This window comes from Giraffa tippelskirchi, chromosome 2 (genome assembly GCF_054371585.1).
Source record: "Giraffa tippelskirchi isolate mGirTip1 chromosome 2, T2T-mGirTip1v1.2.pri, whole genome shotgun sequence".
In the NCBI taxonomy this organism is placed as follows: domain Eukaryota; kingdom Metazoa; phylum Chordata; class Mammalia; order Artiodactyla; family Giraffidae; genus Giraffa; species Giraffa tippelskirchi.
Window position 1 is genome coordinate 109,059,362 of NC_137276.1, and position 27,323 is coordinate 109,086,684.

Sequence of the window (27,323 nt, forward strand, 5' to 3'; positions counted from 1 at the left end):
GGCAGCGACCCCCTCACCTCCCAGGGCAGCGGCCCCCTCACCTCCCCAGGCAGGGGCCCCTCCCCACCTCTCTGTCCAACTCTGTACCTCATGTTCAGCACCTGTGTGACCTGGGCCCACAGAACATGAGCCTGGAGCAGGCAGACAAGTCTTGTGGTGGGAGCCCCAGCTGTCCCCGTGGTTGATGGGCCAGGATCTGGGGGTGCAGACAACCAGGCTGGGCCAGTTCAGGACCAGTGACCTGGCCTCCTGAGGGCAGGGGTCCAGTCTGTTCTGATGACTGGCTGGATCCCCACCCCTGGGGGAAGGGCTGGATCAGGGGAGGGGCTTCATGACTCCCAGCGGCCGGCCCACTGGTCATCCGAGGTGGAGTCCACCTTCCTGATCCATGAAAGGGCTGCCTGGGGTGCAAGTTTTCCAAAGGTCCAGCTAACATTTCCTGAAGTAATTGGATAGGTGAATGAATGAACGCTGGCCGGTTTTCCTCTTAATTCTTCGTGCCTTAGTCTTGCTCCCCTCCAAGTGGGAGAGCATTCACCCCGTGCCCTTAGGCGGGCAGGGTAGGGCTACTCATGACTCCTGCAATGAACAAACTTAAAACAGACCGGCGCCCAGAATTACAAATTCCTGTGAGAAGCAGGGCAGGCAGCGATTAGCAAAAGGACACGTGGGGCTTCCCTCAGGTCCGGTCAACGTGCTTGACCAGCTTTGCGGTGACCAACAGATCTGGACGGCCACTTTCCGTCCCCTTCAATAAACGCGCCTCGTGTTAGACTGAACAGATTTAAAACTCGATCAAAAAGGACGCCCGTCCCTCCGCCCAGGAGCAGGGAGGGGCGGGAGGGGGCTGCGGTGCGCGCCGGGGACTCGGGACATCCGCGCGGCACGTCGGCCCCGCCCCCCTCCCCGGCCGCCCCCGGCGTGGACAGCGGTGACCTCACACGGCGCGGGGCGGAGCGCAGGGCGCGGGGCGGGCTCGGCAACAGCGGCGGCGCGGGGCGGGAGAGTGAGCGCGGCTGAGTCGGCGCCACCATGGCCAGCGTGGATCTGGAGAAGCTGCGGACCACCGGGGCCGGCAAGGCCATCGGCGTGCTGACCAGCGGCGGCGATGCGCAAGGTGGGCGCGGGCGCGCGGCGGGTCGCCGGCGGGTCGCCGGCGGGCGGGGGTTCTGCTGTCCCCGGGTCCCTGCGGCGCGCCTGCCACCTTCGGCCCGGATCTGCGGCGCGCGGTCGGCAGGTCCTCCCAGCCCAGGTCCCCGTCCCTGTCCTGGATCCGCCCCGGCGCGCCGGGTACCCGCGTACGTGCCTCCCACCACGGCATCAGCGCCCCACCCGCCTGCCCCATCGGGGGCGTGTCTGCGCGGCCGGCTGTGGCCGGCGGCCCGGAGCTCTCCCGGCTCTCTCCGCCCCAGGCGGTCCGGCACCCCTTCCCGTTCACGTGTGTCAGGAGCCCCATTTCCTGGAACGCACGCTGAGCGGAGGCCGCTGAGGGCAGGGCAGTCACCGCAGGCCTGGAGAACCCGTCTCTTCCTGGTTCTGAAACACGACCCGAGGGCTCAGCGCTTCCCCCAAACACCACCTTCAGCGCGGCTCTGGGGCATTTCTTTAGAGCAGGCCTGCCCTCACGCCGCGTATCTAAGACGGTGGTCTTCCTGGGGGACCTGCCCAGCGTCGGGCAGCAAGGACCTGGCAGAGCCAGGCTAGTACCCTTCCTGGGGGTCTGTCCTGGAAGCCCCCTCCTGGCACCCTGGTCCTGTCCTGACCACTGCTCTCCAAGACCAATGGCTTGGGACGTCTAGTGTCACACCTGTGGGGCTGGCCACATGCCCACATCACACACCTTGAACCCCAGGAGAGACCTTAAGTAGCCCAGGAAGCAGGCCAGGAGGGACCTAGCCAGCACCCTCAGGCTGCACAGTGAGCCTGGTGTGCCCCCTTCCAGATCAGAAAGTCCAGATGCTAAATTTGTCTCTGCCTCAGACCCCTGACTCCTGGTTCCCCCTTAGACGCAGGGGAGAGCACAGAGGAGGGGCCTTTCATGAGGGAGCCAGCCCACGTCGGCAGAGGGATCAGCGCCTGCACAGGCCTTCCGCGGGTTTGGCTGAGCCGTCCATTTCTGTCCTCGTGGTGGGCAGTGTGCTCTGCTGCACGCCCGCAGCCCCGTGTGGCCAGAGCGGTTGCCTGTTGCTGGGCAGTGGCGGCTGGCGCCCTCTTACAGCAAGGCTGGTGGGCCGGGGCCAGGCAGGAGGAGAGTGGGCTTGGAGGGTGGTCTTGGGGAAGCATCATCCGGTGAGATTGGACCACGGGAAGGGCCAGGTGTGTGGAGGGCAGACACATCGCCAGCGGGCTGGCCCCTTCCTCTGTGAGGCCTGGTGCGGGTGCAGGGGGTCTCCACCCAGGCTCCTATTGCACCATGGTGACAGCAGCATTGCAGGGAGGGCTGGGAAAGATAAATGAGGTACACTTAGGCAGGGGAGCTGAGCCCGGCGGGTGCAAAGACAAAATAGGACAAGCGGCCGGAAGGAAAGGAAAGGACCCTGGCAGCAAGGATGCTGCTGGCCCGGGCAGGCAGGCCAGCTGAGGGCAAAGCCTGTCTGACTGAAGGTCTCCTCTTGGCCAGTCCAGCCCTGGTGCCCCACATGTAACGGGCAGTGCTTCCTGAATGCCCTGGAGTGTGGCCACCTGTGCACCTCACGCACTGTCTGCACTCTCCTAGACCCCTGGCTGTGACGTGGTTTTATGGTTGAGGCTGTGAGAGAGGAGGTTTCTGCAGACTTCCCTGATTTAGGGCTCAGGCTGATGCCTGGGGGAGGATGTGGGCCAGCTGGCTCTCTGGGGGGCAGAGCCTTTCTGCTCTGTAAGTTCTGAGAGCCCGCCCGTGGGTGTCCGCCTAGGGCTGCTCCTTCTGGCTGGCGCTGCTCCAGAGAACTGATTCTAGACAGTGACTTCTCAGGTTTCCCCCAGGGACCCCCACCACTGCCTTCCAAACAGAGGCTGACCTCTGGGGACCTAATGGTGCCACCTGGCCCTCCCCGCGTGCCCTCCCAAGTGGGGCAGGGCTGACAGCCACGTGGAGAACGGGCCACCACCCTGACCTGTACTTGCCTCCCAAACGCTCGAGTCTGCTCTTGTTGGGGTGAATGGAGGCCAGCCTTGCTATGGGGAGCCAGCCTTGACCAGCTCTGTGACTTGACCCGAGCCCGTCCCTGGGGCCTCAGTTTCCCTCAGCTGTCCAGCCCAGTTCCATATCCTCACATCGACTGATGAATAAACATGGATCTGCTGGGCCCCGTGTCCCCCCAGGGTCACCTCTTTCTTGCACATTTTGTTTTTCTGGAAGCTTATTGTGATGAAAAGTCACCTTCGGAACAGATGCTTTCACCTCTGACATCAGTTTGGTTGATGTCCATTTCCTCCAATGAGAAGTTATCAGCAGCAGTCTCCCTGGCCCGCTCTAGGGTGGAGGGTGGGGGAGGTTGGGGTGAAAGGTCGAGCAAGGGTCCAGGGCTTGCTCATCAGCAGTGGATTCAGCTGCTCTCCACCAACTTCTCTGACCCTGGGGCTCATGGCTGCCATCCTTGGTTTATTTTGAGAAAGAAAAGCAGCTTAAAGGGCAATTAAAAAGGCCCTCTTAGGAAGGCAGCTTACTGTGAGGTTTACAGGGAAGCCCACACCCTCAGGCTTCTGTCTCCATGGCAGCTGGCACAATCCCATTCGAAGAGTCAAGAGTTTTCCTGTAATACGGTTGTTTGTTCTCCTCTGCAAGACTGAGAACAGTACTCTAAGAACAGGGGGCCTTTGCAGTCCCTGGGGCTGCAGACAAGCCCACCAGGATGGCTAGGGAGATGCCCATGACCTCTGAGTTGGGTGGCCTGGTTTCCAGCCACTGCCCTCCCCCCAGCCCCAATCCAGAACTGCTGGCCTCCCTCCTGCCGCCAGAGGTGGGGCTTGGACCTTGAGCCTGCAGTGAGGCCACAGTAGGCTCACCCCAGTGGGTTGACCGGGGAGCCAGATACTTGAGAGTGGAAAGCCTGGGCTGGCCAAAGCCCCAGAGGTGGCCAAGCACTTCTGCAGGACCTAGGGCCTACTGGGGGCAGGAGGGGCAGCTTTGCAGCTGTCTCATCTCCCTGCCTACCTCCACCAGCCCCACAGCTCACAGCCCCTTGACCTCCGGCAGCAGGACTGTCGGCCTTCAGATTCGGTTCCTGGAGCAGCCTGGGGGTGTGCGGGGGGCTACGCTCTCTGGGCTCCTACTGCTAACTTCAGTCACTGTAACCCCACTTCCATCCATTACAGGAACGTGCGAGTTACAATTTCTCTAGAAACGGAGTTCTCTTGATAAAGGCAGATGTGTAAGCCGTGAGTGTGGCCGGTTCAGGGCCGCCCGGCCTCTGTGCCCTGCTGGCTGTGATATCCAGACGCCCCTGCCTGGGGAGTCCTTCCAGTCGTCAGATAGCAGAAGCCTCGGTGGCTGGGTGGGGACGGGGCAGCCTGCTGTGCCCAAGGGGGCACTGCCTGCACCAGCTGGGGTCCCAGCAGCCCCCCTCCCTCCCTCTGGGACCCCAGCTTCCTGTCTGGAGAGTGACCTTTGTGCTGAGCTCCTGGGAACCCAGTGCCATGAGCCCCCACCGGGGCAGGCTCTGCCCACCGGGCTCTTCCTGAGGTACTGTCTGCTGTCTAACCCTCATGGTCTTCCCATGGGATTCCCAAGCTGATGGGCACCGCCCCTGCACCACTCAGAGGCCGGGAGGGCAGGGCTCCTGGGCCCTCAGTCACACGCCAGCTGGTGCCCTGCCCTTCCAGGGAAAAGCTTTCACAGCCTAGGGACAGATCATGCAATGTGCATGTGTTCTGAGCTAGGACCACCAGGAAGAAGGCCGGGGGAGCAGGGGTGGTCCTGGGGTCAGACCCAGCATTACCTCTGTGACACGGTCCCCAGACCCAGCGTCACAGGCTGGAACCCAGGGCAGGTGAATGGCCAATTTTCTTCCTCTCTGAGGACGTGGGGCCACCCTGCCTATTCCTAATGCTGACATCTTTTGTGACGGGCAAGAAGGTTTGAGGCAAATTGCCTACAGCCACTGATTCTAGGCTCCTGCTTCTGAGCCCCGAGGCCAGAGCTCCTCACCCGTCCGTGGGCCCCAGCCCTGGCTACCTGCCAGGCGGCGGTCAGTGTGGGGGCTGGACCCTCCCCGGGTGCCTGCACAGGGCCATGGACCCGGTACCTGACCTGACCTGTCCAGGCCCGCAACAGCTGCAGCCCTGCCACTGGGCCACGTGGAGGCTTGCTCCCTGGGCAGGGCTGCGTCCCACCCTCAGGCAGCATCAGGGCCACTACATGGGGCCACTGCTGCTGCTCGAGCCTTTCAGAGGCTTCTTCAAGTCATGCCTAGTGAACCTGACTGTATATGAGACCCCAGGAACACAGTGGACGGTCTTCCATGGAGGAACCTGAGGGACACGATGATCCCCCACAGGGACCTCAGGGACCGCTTTGCCTTCTGTGGGTCTCAATCTCAGGACTGACTTTGAGGGAAGGGGACCAGGGTTCCTCTGAGATCCTCTGAGCATTTCCTATGAGCTATCTGCTCCTCTCCGTGAACATCTATCTTTCCACGAAGTCTGTGCTGCAGGGTAGCTGCTATAGACGGGGGTGGCGGGGGGTGGGAGACTGGGGGATTGGGGCTAGGGGACAGGGAAGAGAGGTGATCCACCAAGCCTGGTGGCCCCAGTGTGCAGTGCAGGTTGGGGGCAGGGGCGTCACTGAGTCAGCTACACTGCCTGAGGCCCCAGACCCCCAACAGCCAGACCTTGACCCTTGGGGGCACTGCCCCCCTCTCCTGGCTCACGGAGGCCGTGGTACAGGGGCCTCATGGCCCCAGGGCCACAGGCACGAAGCTCAGTGTGGTGGTCTGAGACTCTGGCAGAGGATGAGGGAGGGTTTGAAAGGCGATTGTCTCTTGCGTCCCGCCAGCCCCCTCTTTGGGGCCAAGTCCCCAACCTACTGGGATTCCCCCAGGTCAGAGCCCCAAGGGCCAGGGAGAGGGCTGTTCTGAGCAGCAGAGGCTGCAGGTGAGCACTGGTCAAGGGTGTGGCCGGAAAGGATGTGGTCGGTCTGCAGGTGCCCGTGCAGAGTCAGGAGTGCAGGCTCAGGAGTTGGCCTGGTGGGGGCCTTCCTGGCGTAACTCTGGGGGTGGCATATTTCCAGATGCGAAGCTGAAACAACCTTAGGGGTTCACCCTGGGCTGGACTAAGACCCTTGGCTGGGCTCCCTGAGATGCGGGGAGGGGTGGTCCGGGGTTCCCCCACACTCTGTGTCTCCACTGACAGGCGTCTCCCCGACCCTCTGCAGGCATGAATGCCGCTGTCAGAGCCGTGACTCGTATGGGCATTTACGTGGGGGCCAAGGTCTTCCTCATCTACGAGGTAAGGTGCAGGGGTCCTCGCCCCAAACTCTGATGGGTGGGCCCTGTGCTCTGGTGGGTGGGGAACATTGTGGGGGGAGGGGAAGGGAGGAGGGATGCGGGACCCTCTTCTGTCAGGGTCACTGGTCCTTGTTCAGGCCCAGAGGGAGGCTGGTCAGGACAGTGGATGGGGCGGGGCCGCCCAGCTTTGAGCTGTGGGTGGGGAGCCTGCCTTCAGCCTGGGTTCTTGGGCGCGACTGTGTCCCTTGAGAGAGAGGAGGGCATGAAGCTGTGGTCCTCCTCTGAGGCCAGGACCTCACCCCACCATCCTCTGACCCCCAGCCCTCCTGCACCCTCCTCGCCTAATCTGAGCTTGAGTCACCCTAGCAAACAGCCTCCCTGTACAAAGCAACAGAGAATCATTGTTCTGCTTTGTTCTGGCAGAAGCTAGGGCTCCCCTTTGCTCCACCCGCCTCCCCATTCCTATCCCCCTAAATCCCGGTTTCAGACTTGCAGCAGATACATAGACACAGACACGGTGGGCAGCCCTGGAATTCCCGCACACTGTGTTACTGTGTTACTTTGTTTTCACTCTTTACTAGAATACAGGAACCCCAGCCTGCTCTGCTCTCCCCAGAGCGTCTTCCTCCCACCTTGGGCATGTCTGTGTCCTTGTCCCTTCACCCTGACCCAGGTCAGGCGTGTCTTCCCAGCCTTGGCTGTACGGGGCCATCTGAATGGACACATGGGCAGGCACTTCTGCAGGTCCCTCCCTCCTGCGGGATCTGGACCCTCAGACCAGGCTCAGATGGCCAGGGTCCTCAAAGTCTTAGGTTATGTCTGGGGAGCCATCTCCTCAGGGCCTCAGGGACCCGTGGCCTCAGGAGCTGGGTGGGTGGGACCCACACCCTGATAATGGTCTAGAACTTTCCAAAGGGTAGGGTGAGATTCTTCAGGGAGTGGCCGAGTTTCGTGGACAAGTGGTCTCCAATCACTTGTGGGTCCAAGGCCAGGCTCCTGGAGGTTGTACACATGGTGCTTGGTGGTGTTTTGTCTTCTCACCATTTGTGAAAGCACGTGGCCTGGTCCAGACTGTATAAAGAGCTCCTGCTAATGAGAAGGGCCAGCTGTCTAGGCGGCCAGTGGCTTATGTCATTGGGAAATACCGTGGTTCGTCAGCGGGTTTGTCAGCGGAGCTCTGGGGAGAACCCACCTGCAGGGGCCATGTGCAGCCTCCAGGATGGAGACCAGCACGGCCTGGCACTGGGGGAGAGGCGCCCGGAGGCCTGCCCATTGCTGACGGACGAGGTGGCCACGACATGTGGGGTGCTGTGTAGCAGTGCCATCAGAGGCTAGCCGCACTCCTAGTGACACACAAACATGTTCTTAGCAGCATTATGTCCAATAGTCCCAAACCGGATCCCTCCGGAGGTCCACGAACGGTGAACAGATCATAAACTGTGGGCCTGCTCGGGGACTTCCACATGGCAGTGAGCACAGTCACAGCCGCACGTGGTTCTGTGGGGCCACACAGTCACCCAGCTGAGAGAAGGCGGCCAGACAGAGTGGATGCTGTGCCTGTCATTTCTGAATCTAGTTGACTCCCTTGGGAGGCGGGGCAGTGGGCACCTCTAGGGGAGATGGTCCTGGCAGGGCAGAGGGGCCATAGGGCGCTGACTGGCTCTGGTTCTGACCCAGGTGTGTGACCCAGGTGCAGCTCATGGACACGCATCGAAAGGTCTGCCTGTGACAGGAGCGCTTTGCCGAGCAAGTCGCGCTCTGTCATACACCATCCTGCCGGCCCTGCAGAGGGTGCTCCTGGAGACCCTCTGGTTGCCAGGCCTCTCCCCCAACACCCTTGATCCCAGCCGACCCAGCTTCGTCCCCTGAGGCCCTGGGAGTGGAGGGGCCTCTGCAGTCAGGACCCCTGGGCCTGCTTCCTGCCAGATGGGGTTTTGGCCGAGGTTCCATGCATCCTGCTCCTGTGGGTGGTGTTCTCTGCTGCCATGGGCACGCTTCTCATGCTTGTCCCCTCACTTTCAGGGCTATGAAGGCCTCGTGGAGGGAGGTGAGAACATCAAGCAGGCCAACTGGCTCAGCGTCTCCAACATCATCCAGCTGGTGAGCCTGTGACCCTCCCTGCTGTGAGCGCATGTGCGTGCCGGGACATGCACACAGGCACATGGAGGAATACACAGGTGCACACACACAGAGACACACAGACACACATAGAGACACACAGACACACGCAGTGACACACACAAGAGGTTACACAAGTGTATGTGTAAGACACACACAGACAGACACATAGCAGGACAGAAAGAGGGACAGACAGACACACGAGACAGACACACACAGAGACACAGGCACAGAGACAGACACACACAGAGACGCACAGACACACATAGAGACACACAGACACACACAGAGACACACAGACACTTAGACACATAGAGGGACACAAAGAGGGACAGACAGACAGACAGACACGGGCACATAGACACATAGAGGGACACACGGGGAATATATAGGTACACACACACAGAGACACACGGGGATACACAGGTGCACGTATCAGACATACAGACACCCAGACACAGAGACAGACATACACAGAGACATGGGCACAGAGACAGACACACACAGAGACACAGGCACACAGGGGGACGTGCACACTTAGGGACAGAGGCTGCACACCATCCCTCAGGGGATTGGCTCCAGGCTGACTGTGCCATCCAATTTCCCTGGGGTCACGGGGGTGGGAGGTCATGGGTTTACGAGATCACAGGGGTGGGATGGCCCCAGATGTCTCAGCTTCCAGCTGCGGGCTGAAGAGAGCACCCTGGAGGAGGCCTACCCAGCCTCAGCCTCTTGGTGCCTCCCCCGCCTTCCCGTTCATCATCCTACTTGGTGAGGGTGGGGGTTGAGCAGCTCACTGGGGTCAGAGATTCCTAGACAAGGGGGTCTTTGAACCCGGTGTCTATGGGGAGACCCTAGTCCTCCGAAGAACAGGGACCTTTGTGGGCACCTGTCCCCTCTGTATCCCGGGCCGCCAGCTGACACCTGCTTATTGAAGTGGTCCGTTGTCATCACGAGCCACACACAGGTCAGCAGAGCAGTGGGTGATGGGCCTGGACCCAGGGTCATTCAGGCATGGCCAACCCTGAGGTGCCACCCGCCCCTCCTGCCCAGGGTGGACATTCCCAGGGGACTGTGCTCTATAGGCACCCGTGGGAACAAGCCAGTTTGTTGAGGCCTTGTGGGTCCCGCAGGGCACAGACGAGCCCTATTCTTGGGCCTCGTCAGACCCCTGCCCTCTGTCCCCCTGCTCTGGAGCCGTGCTCCCTGACCCTGTCATGGGTGGGGCTGCGGTGGCCTGGGTACCTCGTCCTCCACCCCAGGCGTCCGAGAAGGACAGCCGTACTGCATCAGGCCTGGGTCCAGCTGTCACTCTGCTCTGACCCTGTGTCTGAGGATGGCCATCCTTCTGTCCTGAGAGAGCACCCAGGGAAGGGGTGTTAGGCCAAGTGTTAGCTGGGAAGTGAAGCTGCATGAAAGGTGGGCACTGAGGATGTGGGAGGAGCTGTGTTTGGGGGGGAGTGAGGAGCAGCGCAGAGCACAGGGGGTGGGGGGTGGGAGCAAGGTGAGGGGGCAAGAGGGGCCGGAGGGGCTCCAGGAGGGAGTAGGCCAGGCCGGCGCAGCTCTGACTCGCATTTTCCATCAAGTCTGAAACCAGCCTCGTGGTCTTGGGAGCAGCATGGCGTGGCCCGGGCACATTGTCCTCTCCACCTGGCTGAGAGTGGGGGATCTGCAGGTGTTCTTGTGGGACAGTCTGGGGATCCCCGGCAGAGACTGAGCAGGGCGGGGCCACGTGGATACTGATGTGAGCTGCCCAGGCGGGTCCCGTGTTGGCTCCCCACATATCCACCAGAGTACATGCATGTGTGTGTGTGTGCGTGTGTGCACATGCGTGTGTCTGTGTGCACCTTACAGATCTCGGAGCCTGCTCACCCCTTGCCTTGTCGAGCTCCCTGAGCCTGGTGGTGGACAGTCTCCTCCTCACACACATGAGGAGACATGCCAGGGAGCGGGGGGACACCTGCCCAGGCTTCTGAGGAGCCCCTGGCCTCAGCCCTCAGTTCTTTGGGGTCCCCAGTTCCCCTGCCCAGAGCCCAGGTTCCCCCCATGCCCCACTGGCTCAGGCTCCCCCTCCTCTGTGCAGGGTGGCACCGTCATCGGCAGTGCCCGCTGCAAGGCCTTCACCACGCGGGAGGGGCGCCGGGCGGCTGCCTACAACCTGGTCCAGCGCGGCATCACCAACCTGTGCGTCATTGGTGGGGACGGCAGCCTCACTGGTGCCAACATCTTCCGCAGCGAGTGGGGCAGCCTCCTGGAGGAGCTGGTGAGCGAAGGTGGGTTGCAGCCCAGCCCGGACACAGCCACTCGAGGGCAGGGAGTGGGCAGGACCAGAGGAGGTGAGAGGCCACCTGGCTGCTGGCCGGGAGGAGGGGCCTGGACATTCCAGGAGGTGTGGGCCAGGGTGGCAGGTGCTCACTTGATGCTCCGAGTTTGGCCACTAGTGAAGCCTCCTGGGGCTGGATGGCAGTTCCCAGGCTGACTTACCTGCGCTGCAGATTCGTTCCTGGATGTTGGTAATGGGCTTGTCCTAGTTTGCAGAAGTGTGGTAGTTAAAATCTGGTAACGTAAGATGCAAAGTCCTGGGGGTCCTCGATTGGAAAGTGGCCTATTGGAGCTCCGTTGGTTCTGTGCCACTCATGGGGACCTGGAGGGGAGGGGTGCACACTCCAGGGTTTCCCTGGGGGTCTCTGGGCAGGGGATGAGTCTGTACTCGATTCTAGTGGTCCAGCCACTGCTCCCCTCCCCGCACCTGGGACCCCTGCTGCAGGACCTGGGGAGGGGGGAGCTGAGCCTGAGGGCCTGATCAGGTTGCACTGTGGGTGGGCCGAGGGAGGTGATAGGGGTCAGGGCCTGAGCCCCATGTTGTGGCCATGGGAGCTGGGTGGAGGCACAGAGGCTGCCGCCCGACTGACCCCTTCTTCCTAGGCAAGATCTCAGAGGGCACGGCTCAGACCTATTCGCACCTAAACATCGCGGGGCTTGTGGGCTCCATCGACAACGACTTCTGCGGCACCGACATGACCATCGGCACAGACTCGGCGCTGCACCGCATCATGGAAGTCATCGACGCCATCACCACCACTGCCCAGAGGTGAGTGAGGCCTCCACCCGGCCAGGCCACTAGGCAAGCAAGCTCGGGATCCCATCCCCCAGCCAGGGGCTGAGGTGGCCGCTCTGCAGAGTCAGCAGCTTGTCAGCGTGATTCCGTCCTTAGGGGTCTGTGCTGGCTGCCCTCAGCCCCTAGTCGGAGGGAGAGTCACAGTGGGGTGAGCAAAAAGGCCTCTGGGTCTGGTCCCCACCCCACCAGCTTCCCTTGAACCCTGGGTGGGCCGCGGCTCATACAGGGCTCCTGCGGCCCTGGGTGATGGTGCATCCTGCAGGGGTCCTCAGCTGTGAGCTAAGACAGCCAAGCCCAGGCCAGGCAATGGCCTTCAGCCTCAGGAAGAGAAGATCAATGAAAACCAGTCTTAGTGCAGAGACTTGGCTGCCCTGGGAAGAACAAAGGCTGTCTGTCCTTGGGCTGCCCCCACGTCCTCGGTGTCTCCCAGGCATGCTCTTGGCTGAACTGGGGCTGTGAGTGGAGGGACACAGCAGTCCAGGCTGCTCCGCGAGCCTCGGCACTGATGACCTCTGTCCTTTCTGTGTCCACAGCCACCAGAGGACCTTCGTGCTGGAGGTGATGGGACGGCACTGCGGGTAAGGGGGCTGTCCCGGTCAGCGGGAGCCCAGGGCTCCTGGGGAGTGGGAGCGGGACGCGGGGCCTCCTCAGTGCCCTGAACATGGCAGGCGCTCCCTTGACGCTCTGGGTGTGAGAGCCGGGGTGGGGCTGAGTGTTGTTCAGAGCTGTACCTGCCCTGTAACCCCGGGTCTATGGTGCTGGGTGGGGGCCCACCCACTGCGGCCCCACCCACTGCGGCCCCACCCACTGCGGCCCCACCCACTGCAGCCCCTCCCCCTCCTGCCCCTGCAGGTACCTGGCCTTGGTGTCCGCCCTGGCCTCGGGGGCTGACTGGCTGTTCATCCCCGAGGCGCCCCCCGAGGATGGCTGGGAGAACTTCATGTGCGAGCGGCTGGGTGAGGTGAGCAGCTGAGGGTCTTCTCCTAGGGTCCCTGCTGTGAGCACAGCAGGAGCAGGGACACTGTCAAGCTGGCTTCCTGGGGGCCTGACTGCTGAGCCCAAGTTGGGGCATGGCCTGCTGAAGACGGTGCACAGGGACGTGTGGCGGTGCACAGGGACGTGTGGCAGGGGCTCCGACAGGGCAGGTCATGGAGGGGGGAGCAGAAAGGGGGCTGAGGCCTCATCCAGGAGGGATGAGCAGGGGCGCCTGAGCCGGGGTGCCCAGGACGCAGCTCTTTGGCCCCTCAAGATGAAGTTGGGGCCTCTGGCACAGAACAGGCAGATACTCTGGCCTAGGGATCCCCAAAGCCTCCAACTGGGATAAGCTGGCCGCTTGGCTGGGCCAGGGCTCAGAGGTGGAGAGGAGGGCTGTGACAGGGGTGGGAGGCGCCCTTCCACGACGTGGTGCTCAAGGGTTGTGGTCTGGATTCAAAGCCAGGGAGCCCCTGAGACTGTGTTCCCAAGTTCACGCTCAGGCCCAGTCTGGGGCCATAACGGGCTGTGTCTCCACCCACAATGTCCTCTGCAAACTGGCCCAAGGGCAGGACGAGCATGGAGGCTGCCTGGGGCTGGGCCTGCTGCTTCGGCGTCCTGGGGGGCTCAGAGCCAGGCCCTGTGCTTCCCGCGTGTCCCTGTCCCCATGTGACCAGGGAGGTGGTCACACTGGTGAATGCTCCCCCCGCCACCCCCACCACCCAGGGCTTTGTGTCCCTGCCCAGGACAGTGGGCGGGGCTGAGAGTCATGACTGCATTCTGGAACCTTCCCCAGTGAAGGCAAGGATGGGACTGAACTGAGCCTGGCAGTGAAGCTGGCCAGAGGCCTGTGTCCTCTCCTTGGGTGGAGTACCACTGAGTGGCCTCGTAGCCTCGATGGGTGGAACACGGCTCTGGGGGTGATGGTCCCTGGCTGACCTTCGCCTTGGCCTTGACCTACTCGCTGAGAACTGGGGGCTGGTCTTCCTGGAAGTGGCCTGGACTCAGGCTCACACACCCTGCTGCTTTCCTGCTCTGTGTAAGGCCCTCAGGCCCACCCCAGCCCCACCACCCAGGGATTCCCTGAGCCTCAGTTTCCCCATCTGTTACGTGCAGGTGTCACTGTCTGCCCTGCCCACTTCCTGGGCTGCAGTGAGTGAGGCGGGGAGGTGTGGGCTCCTCTGGCAGCTTCACTTCACTGCACTGCCACCACCTCCTCCGGGCAGACCTCCATGCCTGGCTCCCCATCCCTCTGCACCCATGCCTCACAGGAACCACTTCGATCTTGTCTTTCTCAGTTTCTTCTAGTGCTGTGGGGCCAACAGGGGCTGGTGGATCAGAGTGACACTTACAAATGTTTGTTGAGGAAATAGGTGAAAAGCACTTTTAAATCCCCTAAGACCCTCTCATTTGCAACAATGAGTGATGCTAATTCATCCTCACCAGCTGAGGCAGAAAGGCTTCCCTCAGCCTGGAGAGTGGAAGGTGGGCAGGAATCCTCCAGTCCCCCAGCCCCCTGGAAGCTCCTCCTCCCTGACCCCCAACCCCGGGTGGGGCAGCAGGGTCCTGGTTCGCCCACATGAGCCCTGAACCATGGAGCCCAAGGAGGGCTCCAGGTGTCTGGGGACGGGTGTCTGCAGGCTGGCAGCTGAGCCCTGTGGTGTCTCTGACCCAGACTCGGAGCCGAGGGTCCCGCCTGAACATTATCATCATTGCTGAGGGCGCCATCGACCGCAACGGGAAGCCCATCTCGTCCCGCTACGTGAAGGACGTGAGTGAACCCCTGGGTCATGTGGGATCGGCAGGGCCTCGGCGAGGGGGGGGCTCCCCTTTATCTCCAATCCCCACGTGCTCTTGCTGGGGTCCCAACCCTGGTCCCTGGAGGGAGTGTCCTTGGCCCCGACGACTGCCAGATGTGGGGTGGGGATGGCTGGGACCCCCTGAGAAGCCCTGGGCCCCCAGGCTGAAGTGTGGCCCCACCTGCCGGGAGCCCTGCACCTTCTGGCTTCCAGTCTTCATTCAGCACAGCCCCCATCCTAGGAGCCCTGTACAGTCCCTCAACAGTGTCCCGATGGCTGAGTCCAGCCCTTGCCAGCCCCTCAGTGACAGGGGTGCCCACCGCCCATCCATATCAGAGTCATAACAGAACAGCTGGGGCTTTGGGGAATCCTTCCTACCTGTGACCTGCACCCACCTGCCTGGTTCTACCCCCGGGCCCTGGGCTCCCGTCCCTCAGTGGGGCACAGCCCCTGGGAGCCTCCATGCCCCTCACTTTGGCCACCCACCCTGCCCTCAAGTCCCCAGTCAGGTGCTACCAGGAACTGGCCCATCTGCCACTTCTCTGTGCTCTGTGCTTCCCGCCAGCGTCTGGTGGGGCCTGACCCACAGGGGCTAGAGACCATGACGAATTCCTACAACCGGGCATGTGTGCGGGAACACACAGAGACACACACACCCTGGTGACATGGAGACACATGCCCACACGGTGACACGGAGATGCACGCCTGCACGGTGACAGGGAGAAACATGCCCTCGTGGTGACACAGACGCATGCCCCCGCGGTGACACAGAGACGCAAGCCTGCACGGTGACGGGGAGAAACATGCCCCCATGATGACATGGAGACGCACGCCTGCACAGTGACAGGGAGAAACATGGCTCCATGGTGACACAGACGCATGCCCCCACGGTGACACAGAGACGCACGCCTGCACGGTGACGGGGAGAAACATGGCTCCATGGTGACACAGACGCATGCCCCCACGGTGACACAGAGACGCACGCCTGCACGGTGACGGGGAGAAACATGGCTCCATGGTGACACAGACGCATGCCCCCACGGTGACACAGAGACGCACGCCTGCACGGTGACGGGGAGAAACATGGCTCCATGGTGACACAGATGCATGACCCCATGGTGACACAGAGACACATGCCCCCGTGGTGACACAGAGACACACGCCCCCGTGGTGACACAAATACACACCCCCACACACAGGAGCATGCATCCACACACACACATGGAAACAGCCCCCTGCACATTCAGGCTGTAGGAGTGAACCCTGGGCTAGCTCTTTGGGGCTCCTGGGGTTCTGACACCCTGAAATCCCTGAGGCAGGTGGGGGACAGGGGAGCGAAGAGCACTGGGGGCCATGTGGTGGCCTTGTCCAGTGGGGGAGATGTGGCAAATCCAAGGGCCCCTGCTTCTCTGTCCCCACGAGTAGCTGGTGGTCCAGAGGCTGGGCTTCGACACGCGTGTGACTGTGCTGGGCCACGTGCAGAGAGGAGGGACTCCCTCGGCGTTCGACCGCATCCTGGTAGGTGGGGCGTCACCCTGGCACTGGGTGTGTGCGCACGGGTGATGTGGTGTGTGTGCACGCGCGTGGGTGATGTGGTGTGTGCATGCTTGGGTGATGTGGTATATGTACGTGCATGGGGACATGTATGTGCGTGCGCGGGTGACGTGGTATGTGTGCGCGCAGGTGACGTGGTGTGTGTGCATGCTTGGGTGTGTGTTTCTTCACTGCTGCCAGTGTTCATAGTGAGACCGAGGCCTGGCAGCCCAGCTCCCCAGCCTCCTGGCGATGACTTTGGTGGGCCCTTGGAGAGGACAGCTAGGGGAGCAGCGGGTCTGATGTCTGATTGTTCTGAGTCTGGCCAGTGGCCTGGGTGCCTCAGCTCTAGGGCCCAGGTGCTGGGTCCTGGCCCAAGGGTCATTGGTGTCCTGATCGCTGCTGGTCCTGCCTCACCCTCTACAGGGCAGGAACAGCCCCAGGGGTCAGGGACTCAGTCAGGGAGGCCCCTGGGTGGTAAAGTGCCTGCCTGTGAGGCACTGGTCACCCTGGGGAGGGGCTGGAGGCCGTGGGGTGGGTGGTAGCTGTGCCTGGGCCTCCGGTTCTGCAGATGCTGGTGGAGACACAGGATGCCTGGGAGGGAGACAAAGGAGGAGCAGTTTGGTGCTGGTCCCCGAGCTCAGGCCCACAGAGGATTACAGGAGGGGGCTGGCTTGCGGTGCTCCCGAGGGACGCAGGGCCTTTCCTCCGAGGCTGTTCCCGACATTCACCCGGCCAATGTGGGAGACCCAGCGTGGTGCACGCAGGGACACGCCATCTCACCCAGCGGAGCCATGGGCCTTGTTCCCCACGCACCTGTGTATTCCCGCTGTCTGTGCTGGGACCCAGGTTTGTGGTTTGTGCCCATGGAGGGCAGTCCTTACCTGTTTTAGCTGGTCCAGCCTGCCAGACCACACTCCCCGTTTGCACCCACACCAGAACAGCTATGACAAAGGAGCCCGAAAAGAGAAACCTCGTCATAGTGGCAAGAACCCCAGAAACCCAGGTCCAGCTCTGCCGCTGCAACCCGGGGTGCAGGGGCCACACCCCCCAGCAGGGCCACTGAGACCTGAGAAATGGTGCCGGGGGTGGCGTGGGTGTTGTGAAAGATGACCATGCAGAGTCAGCATTTCTAGAATAAATGGTGCCACTTATTCTAGAAGCTTCTAGCATACACGTGCGTGTGTGTGTGTGTGTGTGTGTGTGTGGTGGGGAGGCTCTGAGGGCTGAGGCTTTGTGGGTCTGCTGAGGGGCATGTGTGTGGCATGGGGCTGGCTCCCTCCCAGCTGCACCTACCTGAGCTCTACCACCCTCTCCCTGTTCAGAGCAGCAAGATGGGCATGGAGGCGGTGATGGCGCTGCTGGAGGCCACGCCTGACACGCCGGCCTGTGTGGTCAGCCTTTCAGGGAACCAGTCCGTGCGGCTGCCCCTCATGGAATGTGTGCAGATGGTGAGCATTGGCCTGCCCAGGGTGCCCAGGGTGAGGGTCTCCAAGGAGGTGCCCGGGGCCTTCCTGCTCTGCTGTGACCCCCTCCCCACCACAACCCGGAGCTGCCTGCCCTTCCAGGCCTCTCAGGGCCCAGCCAGCAGGCTTGCTGTAAGGGCCCCCAGCCCATCCCTCTCGGGGTCCTGCTGCTCCCCTACGTGTGTGACAGGGAGCAGGCGGTTCACGCAGCACCACCTCCCGGTGTGCCCACCCCGGTGCATTGCTGCCCACCCCAGCAGGCATCAGGGTATCCAAGGCCTGCAGTCATCCAGGTGGGGAGGGAGGTGTCAGCAGGTGCCTCAGGTGAGACAAGTCCCAAGAGAGGTGTGGGGGCTGCAGGGAGCCAGTGAGCCTGTGAGGGTGTCTCATGAGCTGGAGTTCGTGCGACCCTGGGGGGAGCCAAGGTCACTTAGCCTCCTTGAGCCAGTGGCCTGGGACAGCTCTTGCACTGGGCGGGGTGGGGATGAGAGGGTGAAGGGGGAGCGAGGGGCCAGGGACATCTTGTGTTGTCAGAGAAGGGGCCACTATGAGAGGGGGAGCTGGAGGTGAGGGCAGAGAGAGGCTGGGAGGCTGGTGGAAATGTGGGTGCTGACTCCCCTTCTGCAGCTGGGGGCAGGGTGGGGCTCGCCCAGGGGAGGCAGGCTGGCAGCAGAGAGGGGCTGCGCTGGCACGTCTCCTGGAACATCCTCCTGCAGTGACCTCACGGGGCCTCGCTTTGGGGCAGGCTGGTCATCGGGGGTGTGAGCCTGGGGGCCAGAACTGCCTCGCCTTTCATTCTTAGACCCTGGCTGGCCCCCCAGGGCTGAGGAGGAGCGAGGCCCAGGTGCCCCTTCCAAGGAGGGGAGGACCCAGCAGGCCAGGTGGGGTCCCCTTGCCCTTAGACCTCCCGATTGCCAGCAGTGACCGCTGCCCGGCAGGTCTGGGCCAGGCCCCTCTCAGCTGAGTGTGGCAGACCCCTGCCTCCAGCCTGTGCTTCTTGTTTGCTTTAAGACCAAGGAGGTGCAGAAGGCCATGGATGAGAAGAGGTTTGACGAGGCCATCCAGCTCCGAGGCAGGTGAGGGCCTGGCGGGACCCACATTGGGCAATGGTCTGTTCTGCGGGGCCCCCAGCAGACTCCGAGTGCCTTGCCCACAGCCACCCCCTGCCCCTGACATGCAGACATGCCCACCTGCAGAGGTGGGGCTCTGAGCCCCCCTCCTAGGGCATGCATCATGCAGGAGATGGGGCGTGACAGTCCCTGTGACCGGGAAGCAGGCAGGCTGTGTGGATGCTCCCCATGGGGCAGAGCAGGGCCTGCAGGGCTTGGGGGGTGTGGAACACTCACAGGTAGGGTCAGGAAGGGGACCTGGGGAGGGGGCAGGGGGAGGGGAGACCACAGGAGGAAGCAGTGGGGGCAGGCCCGGGGCCAGGTCGACTGGACCCACAGGTCTGTTTCCTCTGGTTCCCTTGGGCTTGGAGCTGTGGAGACTATGTTGGCTGAATGCAGGCACTAGCTTTGCTGAGGGGGCATTGGGAACATGTGTTTAGAGGGGTCTCTGCCACCCGGCGATGGCACCCAGCCGGGCTCCATGGTGACAAGAGTGGGGAAGTGGGCCATACCCATGTCCGGCCCCTTGGAGGCTGCATGCTGGGCTGGGCTGCGGCTGTGCTGGGCCAGGCTGCTCGGCTGTGGCTGCACCGTGCACGACCCGCTTCCTTTCCAGGAGCTTTGAGAACAACTGGAACATTTACAAGCTGCTTGCCCACCAGAAGATCTCCAAGGAGAAGGTGAGAGCGGGCTGTGGAGCCCACGCCTGGCTGTGCCTGCGGCCTCCATCTGCCAGCTCCCCCCGAACCTGGCTCAGGGAGTAGGGACACACCCCTGCTCAGGGAACCAGTACCCTCCCTCCTGTCTGGGGTCTGAGCTGTGGGCTGAGAGGGCAGGCTCGGCCTCTGCTTGACCAGTACGTCCCAACAGCCTGTGTCTGGGCCCAGGGATCACGCTGGCCTGTCACTTACCAAATGGCTGAAGGTTAAGTCAGGCCCACAGGTTTACCTTAGGAGAGGAGGGCTCCAGTGTTATGTTGTTCGGTTGCTCAGTTGTGTCTGTCTTTGAGACCCCATGGACAGCAGCACTTCAGGCTTCCCTGTCTTTCACTGTCTCTTGGAGTTTGCTCAGATTCATATCCATTGAGTTGGTGACGCCATCCAACCATCTCATCCTCTGCCGCCCCCTTCACTTTTGCCTTCAGTCTTTCCCAGCATCAGGATCTTTTCCAGTGAGTCAGCTCTTCGCATCAGGTGGCCAAAGTATTAGAGCTTCAGCTTTAGCATCAATGCTTCCAATGAATATTGACGGTTGATTTCCTTTAGAATTGACTGGTTTGATCTTGCTATCCAAGGGACTCTCAACAGTATTAAGACATGTTCCCAAACAGCTAACAACTTCAGGAAGTGGTCTCCCTTCCAAATAAGGACAACAGCAGGATCCATCTCTGAAATCACGGGACAAAGAAAGGGTCACACCAAGACAATCTTGGACAGTGGGGTCCTGGCCCATGCCCCCATTTATCCCGAGAGCTGGCTGGGGGTGGGCAGCATTCCCAGGCAAGGCAGAATGGTGTCCACATCTCCTTCCAGAACCCTCTGGGTCATGACCACCTCTGGGGCATCAGGCTGGTGTTACCAGGACCCACCAGAGCCACACAGCCCAGCAGAGCCAGTGGTCACCCATGGCTGCCGAGTGCTGGGAACATGGCTGTCCCTACTGGGGTGCCTGCATGCCCCACAGGCGTAGGGTCTGAGGAGCAGCGGGGGAAATGGGTGTGAAAGACCCGATTTCTTACACTGATTCCGAATTGAGGTGATGACATATTGGTTCTATCAGGTTAAATCAACCATTGTATTACTATTAATTATTAATATTAAAGGGCTTCCATGGTGGATCGGAGAAGGCCATGGCACCCCACTCCAGTACTCTTGCCTGGGAAATCCCATGGACGGAGGAGCCTGGTGGGCTGCAGTCCATGGGATCACAAAGAGTCGGACACGACTGAGCGACTTCACTTTCACTTTTCACTTTCATGCACTGGAGAAGGAAATGGCAACCCACTCCAGTGTTCTTGCCTGGAGAATCCCAGGGACGGCGGGGCCTGGTGGGCTGCCGTTTATGAGGTCGCACAGAGTCGGACACGACTGAAACGACTTAGCAGCAGCAGCATGGTGGCTCAGTCGGTAAAGAATCCGCCTGCAATGCAGGAGACTCAGGTTCGATTCTTGGGTCAGGAAGATCCCTTGGAGAAGAAAATGGCAACCCACTCCAGTATTCTTGCCTGGGAAATCCCATGGACAGAGAAGCCTGGTGGTTGCAGAGAGTCAGACATGACTTAGAGACTACACCACCATTAATACTAAATTGACGTTGCCTGCTTCTTTGCATTTTGTTGTGGCTGCAGAGGCCCCCTTCTCTCCATGCACCCGTGCTGCTCACCAAGGATGCTCTCGGCTGCTGAGCCATGAGCACAGGGTGTGTGCCGGGGGCATCCAGGCAGGCACTGACTGTGGCCCGAGCTGCACTTGGCCGACAGCGGCTGGAGTCCCGCTCCTGCCTTTGGACAAGGACTTTGCGGGTTGTGGGCGGGGTCTGCACAGTAGCTTGTGTGATCCTGGGCTGAGCGTTATGGCATCAGGAGGACAGGTGTTTGTCATGTCTGGGGAAGCCCAGTCCTGGGACGGTGTCTAGGCTGACCCGAGGACCGGGGCCCCTTCTCCAGAAGCTGCTGTCTCTGACTTCCGTCTGGGTCAGCGGTCCCCCCAGCCCTGTGCTCACGCGTTTGTCTCTCCCCCTTCTCTAAAGACCAACTTCTCCCTGGCCATCCTGAACGTGGGGGCCCCGGCGGCCGGCATGAACGCAGCCGTGCGCTCAGCGGTGCGTTCCGGCATCTCCCAGGGCCACACGGTATATGTTGTGCACGACGGCTTCGAAGGCCTGGCCAAGAATCAGGTAGGTGCGGCTGTGCCCGAGGCCGGATGCGGGACCCGGCTGTGGTGGTGGGCCTGTTTGCCTTTGGTCAGCTTAGGCCACGTCCCCGGCTGGCTTACAAACACACAAGGACCGAGGGACTCACAACGTGGGCACAAGGGGAAGGCTGGGCCTGCTCCCCGGGGTGGAGGGGGCACAGCTGGATCCGCCTCAGCCTAGGTCAGGCCCCCGAGACCCCGCTCCAACCTGCGGCTGGAGGGTCAGTCCCTGGCCTGGCCTCTGTCCCCGCAAGGACATGCGCTCCTGAGCACAGGCCCGTCACCTGTGGAGAAGTGGGCAAGTGCTCTTGGCCTGCTCCCTGAAGCCGTGCCTCCCCGCACAGGTGCAAGAAGTGAGCTGGCATGATGTGGCCGGCTGGCTGGGGCGTGGCGGCTCCATGCTGGGGACGAAGAGGTGAGCGCTGGCCACCATGGGCAGTGGGGGGGATGTCAGAAAAACCAGCCCCGTGGCCCCAGGCTGGGTCCTCCCTGGCTGGTGGCCTGCCCAGAGCGGGACACAGACCCTACTGCCTGGGGCTTCCCTGAAGGCACCTGTGTAGAGGACAGCTATTCAGGTGCCCCAGCCTGCAGGAGGCACCCCCTCGGGCAGCAAGTGAGGCTTACAGCCCAGATGTAGGGAGGGCAGTGGCCAGTGCCCAGCGAAGGCACTGAGCAGGTACCAAGCCACCTGTCCTGCTGGTGGTCCCATCACCCGCACCCACCCATGCCTCACCTCTGCCTCCACCTCTAATGGTGAATAATCGCATGCCAGGTCCCAGGCCCGCCTTCTCCAGAGGTCAGACAGTGTGGACGTGTGTCTCCATGGCATTCTGTGCAGACTCGCATATCCATCTGATTTATCTTCACTGCAGGACGCTGCCCAAGGGCTACATGGAGAAAATTGTGGAAAACATCCGCCTTCACAACATCCATGCCCTGCTGGTCATTGGGGGCTTTGAGGTGAGGTGGCCACAGGGGAGCATGCGGAGGCAGCCTGGGCAAGAGGACCAAGTGGCCGAGGGCCTCAATCTCCTGCTGGCGAGGGGCCAGTCCAGAGGGCTCTCAGCGGAGCTCTGAGTAGTGGGGGCATGTCCATGCGATGCTGGTGCTCAGTCAGCCCCTGTACATGACAGATGTCCACTCCTGCCCTCTCCTGGAGGAACCTGAGCCCCTGCAGAATGGGTGCAGTGGGTTGGGGTCAAGGCAGCTGGCCTCCTTCCTGCCCTCCTTGGAGTCCAGTTTCCCTGGGGATGGCGGCTACACAGCTCCTGGGTGGGGCCCACCTGTTCTCAGCCCTGGGGGATGGGGGCAGGTGGGCTCAGAGGCCCAGCCCCGCACACACGGCAGGGAGCAGGACCCCGGGGCCCCTCCTTCAGCCTTGGCCCCCAGCCCAGCCTCTCCAGGGCCGGGCCTGAGCCCCCCCATCCCCGCAGGCCTACGAGGGGGTTCTGCAGCTGGTGGAGGCCCGCGGGAGGTATGAGGAGCTGTGCATTGTCATGTGCGTCATCCCCGCCACCATCAGCAACAACGTGCCGGGCACTGACTTCAGCCTGGGCTCCGACACGGCCGTCAACGCCGCCATGGAGGTGCGGGCTGGGAGTGGGGAGCGCGCAGAGGGGCTGCCGGGCGCCTGGGATGGGCACGGGGCCCACTGAGGCTGGTGGCCTGTGTGGGGAGTGGGCAGGACCCGGCTTCCCCCTGAGGCCTCGTGGATGGCACCGATGGGAGTGGCTCTGGGGTAACAGGGTGTGAGGATGATGGTGGTCAGGGCTGCAGCCGACCTAACTGAGCTGCTATACTGGTATGGACATCCAGCCATGGTTCTGTCTGGTGAAGCAGCCACATGTGGCTCTGGCTGGGACGTGGGAGGTGGGAGCCTTGTTCCGGGGTGGCGGAGGGTCCCAGCAGGCTTGCCCCACTGGGCTTCCCAGGGGTGTCCCCCTGACTCTCTCACTCTTGAGACCTTTCCCACCCTGTCTGCTACCTCTCATGAACCCAGCTCCCCTGAGGGTTCAGCACCTCCCTTTGGGGGGCCTGAAGCTGAAAGAGGGTGTGCTGCTCTAATAAGTGCTACATGCTATTAGATGAAGGAGAAAATGCAAGTGAAATAAGAGAGTAAGGAGACCCCCAAACCCCCCATCCCTACATCCCCCCTCCCAGAACACCACGATCTTCAGGGGGTTTGTTAGAATCCAACCTCCATCTGCACTGGCTATGGGTTGCTGCATCCACTGCTCTTCCGAAACTTCCGGTGCCTCTGAATCTCACTAGGTGGGGGAAGATAGGATTCTATTTCAATTCGCAATTCTGATTTCTGGCGAAGTTGAACGTTTTCCATGCATTTATTGGTGGCCATTTATGGGTTTTTGGAAATTATCTTTTTCCACCATTTGTGTATTTTTCTCTGGGCATGTTTTCTTTTTTATTTGTAAGTGCTCTTTACATATGTGGGACACAGACTCTTTGCAAACATTGTGGCCGTTTCCTCCACTTGGCTCTTTATCTGTCATCTGGGGTTGATCCTCACAGTTCAGACACCAGTGACCTACTTATCTGTTTTAATTCTCTTTCCTCAGTTCTTTATCTAATACTCTAATTTCCTTGAAGCATTCAGAGCTAGGATTGTCATCAGGTGTCACGTTATCGTTAGTGTGTGCAGAGCACTTCATGTGTTGTCTGGCCCCTGTTTATGACCCTGACATGGCAGGCATGTCTCCCCCTTTGGCAGGTTAAGGCTCGGTATGTCCCTGGCCTGAGGTCAGGGAGAGCATCCTAGCAGCGACCCTGGCCTCCACCCACCAGACGCTAGTGACTCCCCTCGTCCTGGGGGCAGAATTGCAAGTGAAATTCGATTCTGTGTGGAATTCGATTCTGTGTGGCCAAGAGGAGGGTTCATGGTGAAGGCTGCCTACAACCTGGGCTGTCCTAGCCTCTCCCTGCCTCAGTCTTGGTCCTCAGCTTGAGCCAGAGACCTGAGTCCCTGTAGCGTCATGGGTCCCTGTGGCCTGAAGGGAGGTCTCTGACTGCCCCCTGGCCCCCAGAGTTGTGACCGCATCAAGCAGTCGGCCTCAGGGACCAAACGCCGTGTGTTCATTGTGGAGACCATGGGTGGCTACTGCGGATACCTGGCCACCGTGACTGGCATTGCTGTGGGGGCCGACGCTGCCTATGTCTTCGAAGATCCCTTCAACATCCATGACTTAAAGGTGAGTGGAGCCCCAACCCTTCTCCCGCTGCAGACCACTTGGAGGGGCTGGGACTCTAGCCGAGGACCCGTGGCCCAGCAGGCTGGGGACTCACTGCCTTCAAGGGGACCTAGCCCATGACCCCCTGCACTCCTTCCCCCACAATGCGGTCCCCTCACACGCACTCTGTTCAGCCCCACCCCTGTGCAGCCCCCCTTCCCTGCCCTGGGGCTTCCCCACCCAGCCTCACTGTCCAGCCACAGGCCCACACCCACACCAGCATTCATAGTCTTTCAGGGCCTGCAGGACCCCCAACCGGCCTGCCCCCGCAGGCTGACCTGGATCCTGTTGGCCCTGCCTGTCGGGTATTCTGGAACATTTCTTCCTGGACAGCCCGCAGCTGCTGGAGGGAGTGGGCAGTGCTGGCTGCTGCACCGACCTCACTCACTGTGGTGGGTTCTCCCTCTGTAGGCCAACGTGGAGCACATGACTGAGAAGATGAAGACAGACATCCAGCGGGGCCTGGTGCTCCGGTGAGGCTGCAGGCGAGCCCTCAGGGCCCGGGGACGGGGGGCTTCCTGACCCCTGGGCGGCGGGTCAGGGCTGCTGAAGGGCAGCTGGGCGGAGAGAGGATGGGGCTGAGGCAGTGGTGGTGGGGTCGAGCTTTCCTTCGAGCCTGTGGGCCAGCCCAGAGGGGCTCAGCATCCTGCGAGACTCGGGTCCCACATTCCTCTTCCAGGAACGAGAAGTGCCATGAGCACTACACCACAGAGTTCCTGTACAACCTCTACTCCTCCGAGGGAAAGGGCGTGTTTGACTGCAGGACCAACGTCCTGGGCCACCTGCAACAGGTGTGGGAGGGTGGGGACGTGGATTCCGGAAGTCTGTTCCCTGGTCTCTGACACCTGTGCCTGGGCCCAGAGTCCCAGGGGGCTGCAGCAGAATGAGGACACTTCTCTGTGCCCCTCCTCGTGGGGCACCTGGCTGTAGGGGCCACTTCATCCTCACACCCCTGACCCGCGTGCTCATCACCCACTGCACAGGCAGGAGACCCAGGCTGTGTCTTGGTGAGACCCATGCTGTGGGTTCACAGACAGACGTGAGAGCTGTGTGCACCCCCAAGGCATCCCTTCCCCAGGGGTCTTTGCTCACTAGTGATGAGACCTGTCTGCTGGATGCAGAGGCCCACAGAAGCCCCCCACTCGATGAGTCGGCAACCTACTGCCCAGCCTCTGGAGGTGGCTTTTAGGCCAGATATGGGATGGAGAAAGGGGCTGGGTTGCTAAAGGCAGAGGGAATGGGGTGTCAGAATTCTCTGGGAGGACTCAACCTAGATCATGGTCGGGCGAGGATGCTGGGCTCAGGCCAGGGCTGGGGCTGCCTGTGGCCCCATGGCTCCCCAAAGGCCAGAACCTGGCCTCACCCACTGTGTTTCCAGGGTGGGGCTCCCACCCCCTTTGACCGGAACTATGGTACCAAGCTCGGGGTGAAAGCCATACTCTGGATGTCGGAGAAGCTGCGGGCAGTCTATCGCAATGGTAAGTAGGGGGAGGCGGCAGGCAGCCCAGCCTGCCTTCCTCTGGCATCCCTGGTGTGGGGCTGCCATCACATGCCTGTGTCCACAGGGCGGGTGTTCGCCAACGCCCCTGACTCGGCCTGCGTGATCGGCCTGCAGAAGAAAGCGGTGGCCTTCAGCCCTGTCACTGAGCTCAAGAAAGACACTGACTTTGAGTGAGTCCCTCCAAAGAGAGGTTGGACCGCAGGGCCCAGACCTGCCTGGGGCGAATTTACTGGGAGAGTGGTGTGGCCACACTTGAACCCTGACCCAACAGGGTTGCCCTGTCCCCCACTGACAGGGTAGAGGGTGAGGGGGTGGTCAGCGATGGTCATGTCTGAGGGTGTACTCAGTCTGCTGAGCCCTCCTGGGTGTGGGCCCCAGAGGAACAGGACCCCAACACAGTGACCAGGTGTCCTGAGGGGACGTACCTGGGAGCTGCCCCTCCTCTGTTCCCACCCCCTGACCCTGACCCCACCCCACTGCAGGCACCGCCTGTCCTGCCCCTGACCCCGCCCTCTGACACTGACCCTGTCCCGCCCCAGGCACCGCATGCCCCGAGAGCAGTGGTGGCTGAACCTGCGGCTCATGCTGAAGATGCTGGCACACTACCGCATCAGCATGGCTGACTACGTGTCCGGGGAGCTGGAGCACGTCACCCGCCGCACCCTCAGCATCGAGACGGGCTTCTGAAGCCGCATCCACGCCCACTCACCTGCACCTGCCTCCCCCACTCCTCGGGGCCGGGCTGATGGACCCTGCGGGTAAACGGGCAGGGGCTGCGGGCAGGGGCTGTGGACCGTGGGGCCGTGCAGGCTCCAGGGCTCTCACTGCCCCACTTCCTTCCTGCCGCCCTCGGCTCTCCCCTGGGACAGAGCACCCTGGGCACCCCTTTCCAGTGCAGTGGCATGTGCTGGCATCTGTGTTTGGACACGGCTGCCCCTCTGCCTCAGCACCCATGTGGCCTGGAGCCTCTCTCCTAGGCGGCCCTACACCCTCACCTGCCCTGGGCCCAAGGCGGTGGGAGGGCATACCCTGTGGACCTCACTGTGACCCTGCTTCTGTGTGCACTGGCTGCCGGGGCTGAGCAGAGCTTATCACCTTTTCTAGGAATAAAATCACCCGACTGTA

The 27,323-nt window shown here is 61.7% G+C and overlaps 1 protein-coding gene across 5 annotated transcripts; it reads left to right on the forward strand.

The window, feature by feature from the left end:
- The first annotated feature begins 1,002 nt into the window (after positions 1–1,002).
- On the forward strand, positions 1,003–27,323 carry PFKL (phosphofructokinase, liver type). Of its 5 annotated transcripts, none has more exons than XM_081570061.1 (22): positions 1,003–1,117; positions 6,353–6,426; positions 8,448–8,525; positions 10,627–10,816; positions 11,469–11,634; positions 12,195–12,239; positions 12,514–12,622; positions 14,309–14,404; positions 15,858–15,950; positions 17,291–17,416; positions 18,443–18,507; positions 19,157–19,220; positions 21,289–21,435; positions 21,797–21,867; positions 22,325–22,412; positions 22,886–23,038; positions 24,494–24,658; positions 25,109–25,170; positions 25,377–25,488; positions 26,076–26,175; positions 26,263–26,368; positions 26,738–27,323. In XM_081570061.1, exons 1-22 carry the CDS (start codon positions 1,033–1,035, stop codon positions 26,883–26,885), a joined length of 2,343 nt encoding a protein of 780 aa, XP_081426187.1. In that variant the 5' UTR covers positions 1,003–1,032; the 3' UTR covers positions 26,886–27,323. The 5 variants fall into 5 exon arrangements, with proteins under 5 accessions (XP_081426187.1, XP_081426188.1, XP_081426190.1 ...); XM_081570062.1 differs by having other exon boundaries at positions 19,157–19,198; positions 21,267–21,435; XM_081570064.1 differs by lacking the exon at positions 22,886–23,038.

Excerpts from the sequence above, each read along its gene's own strand:
- PFKL (XM_081570061.1), top strand. The coding sequence starts at position 1,033 with ATGGCCAGCGTGGATCTGGAGAAGCTGCGGACCACCGGGGCCGGCAAG. Across the intron at positions 15,951-17,290 it reads CGGCGTTCGACCGCATCCTG|AGCAGCAAGATGGGCATGGA; the intron begins GTAGGTGGGGCG and ends CTCCCTGTTCAG. Across the intron at positions 21,868-22,324 it reads TCCATGCTGGGGACGAAGAG|GACGCTGCCCAAGGGCTACA; the intron begins GTGAGCGCTGGC and ends TCTTCACTGCAG.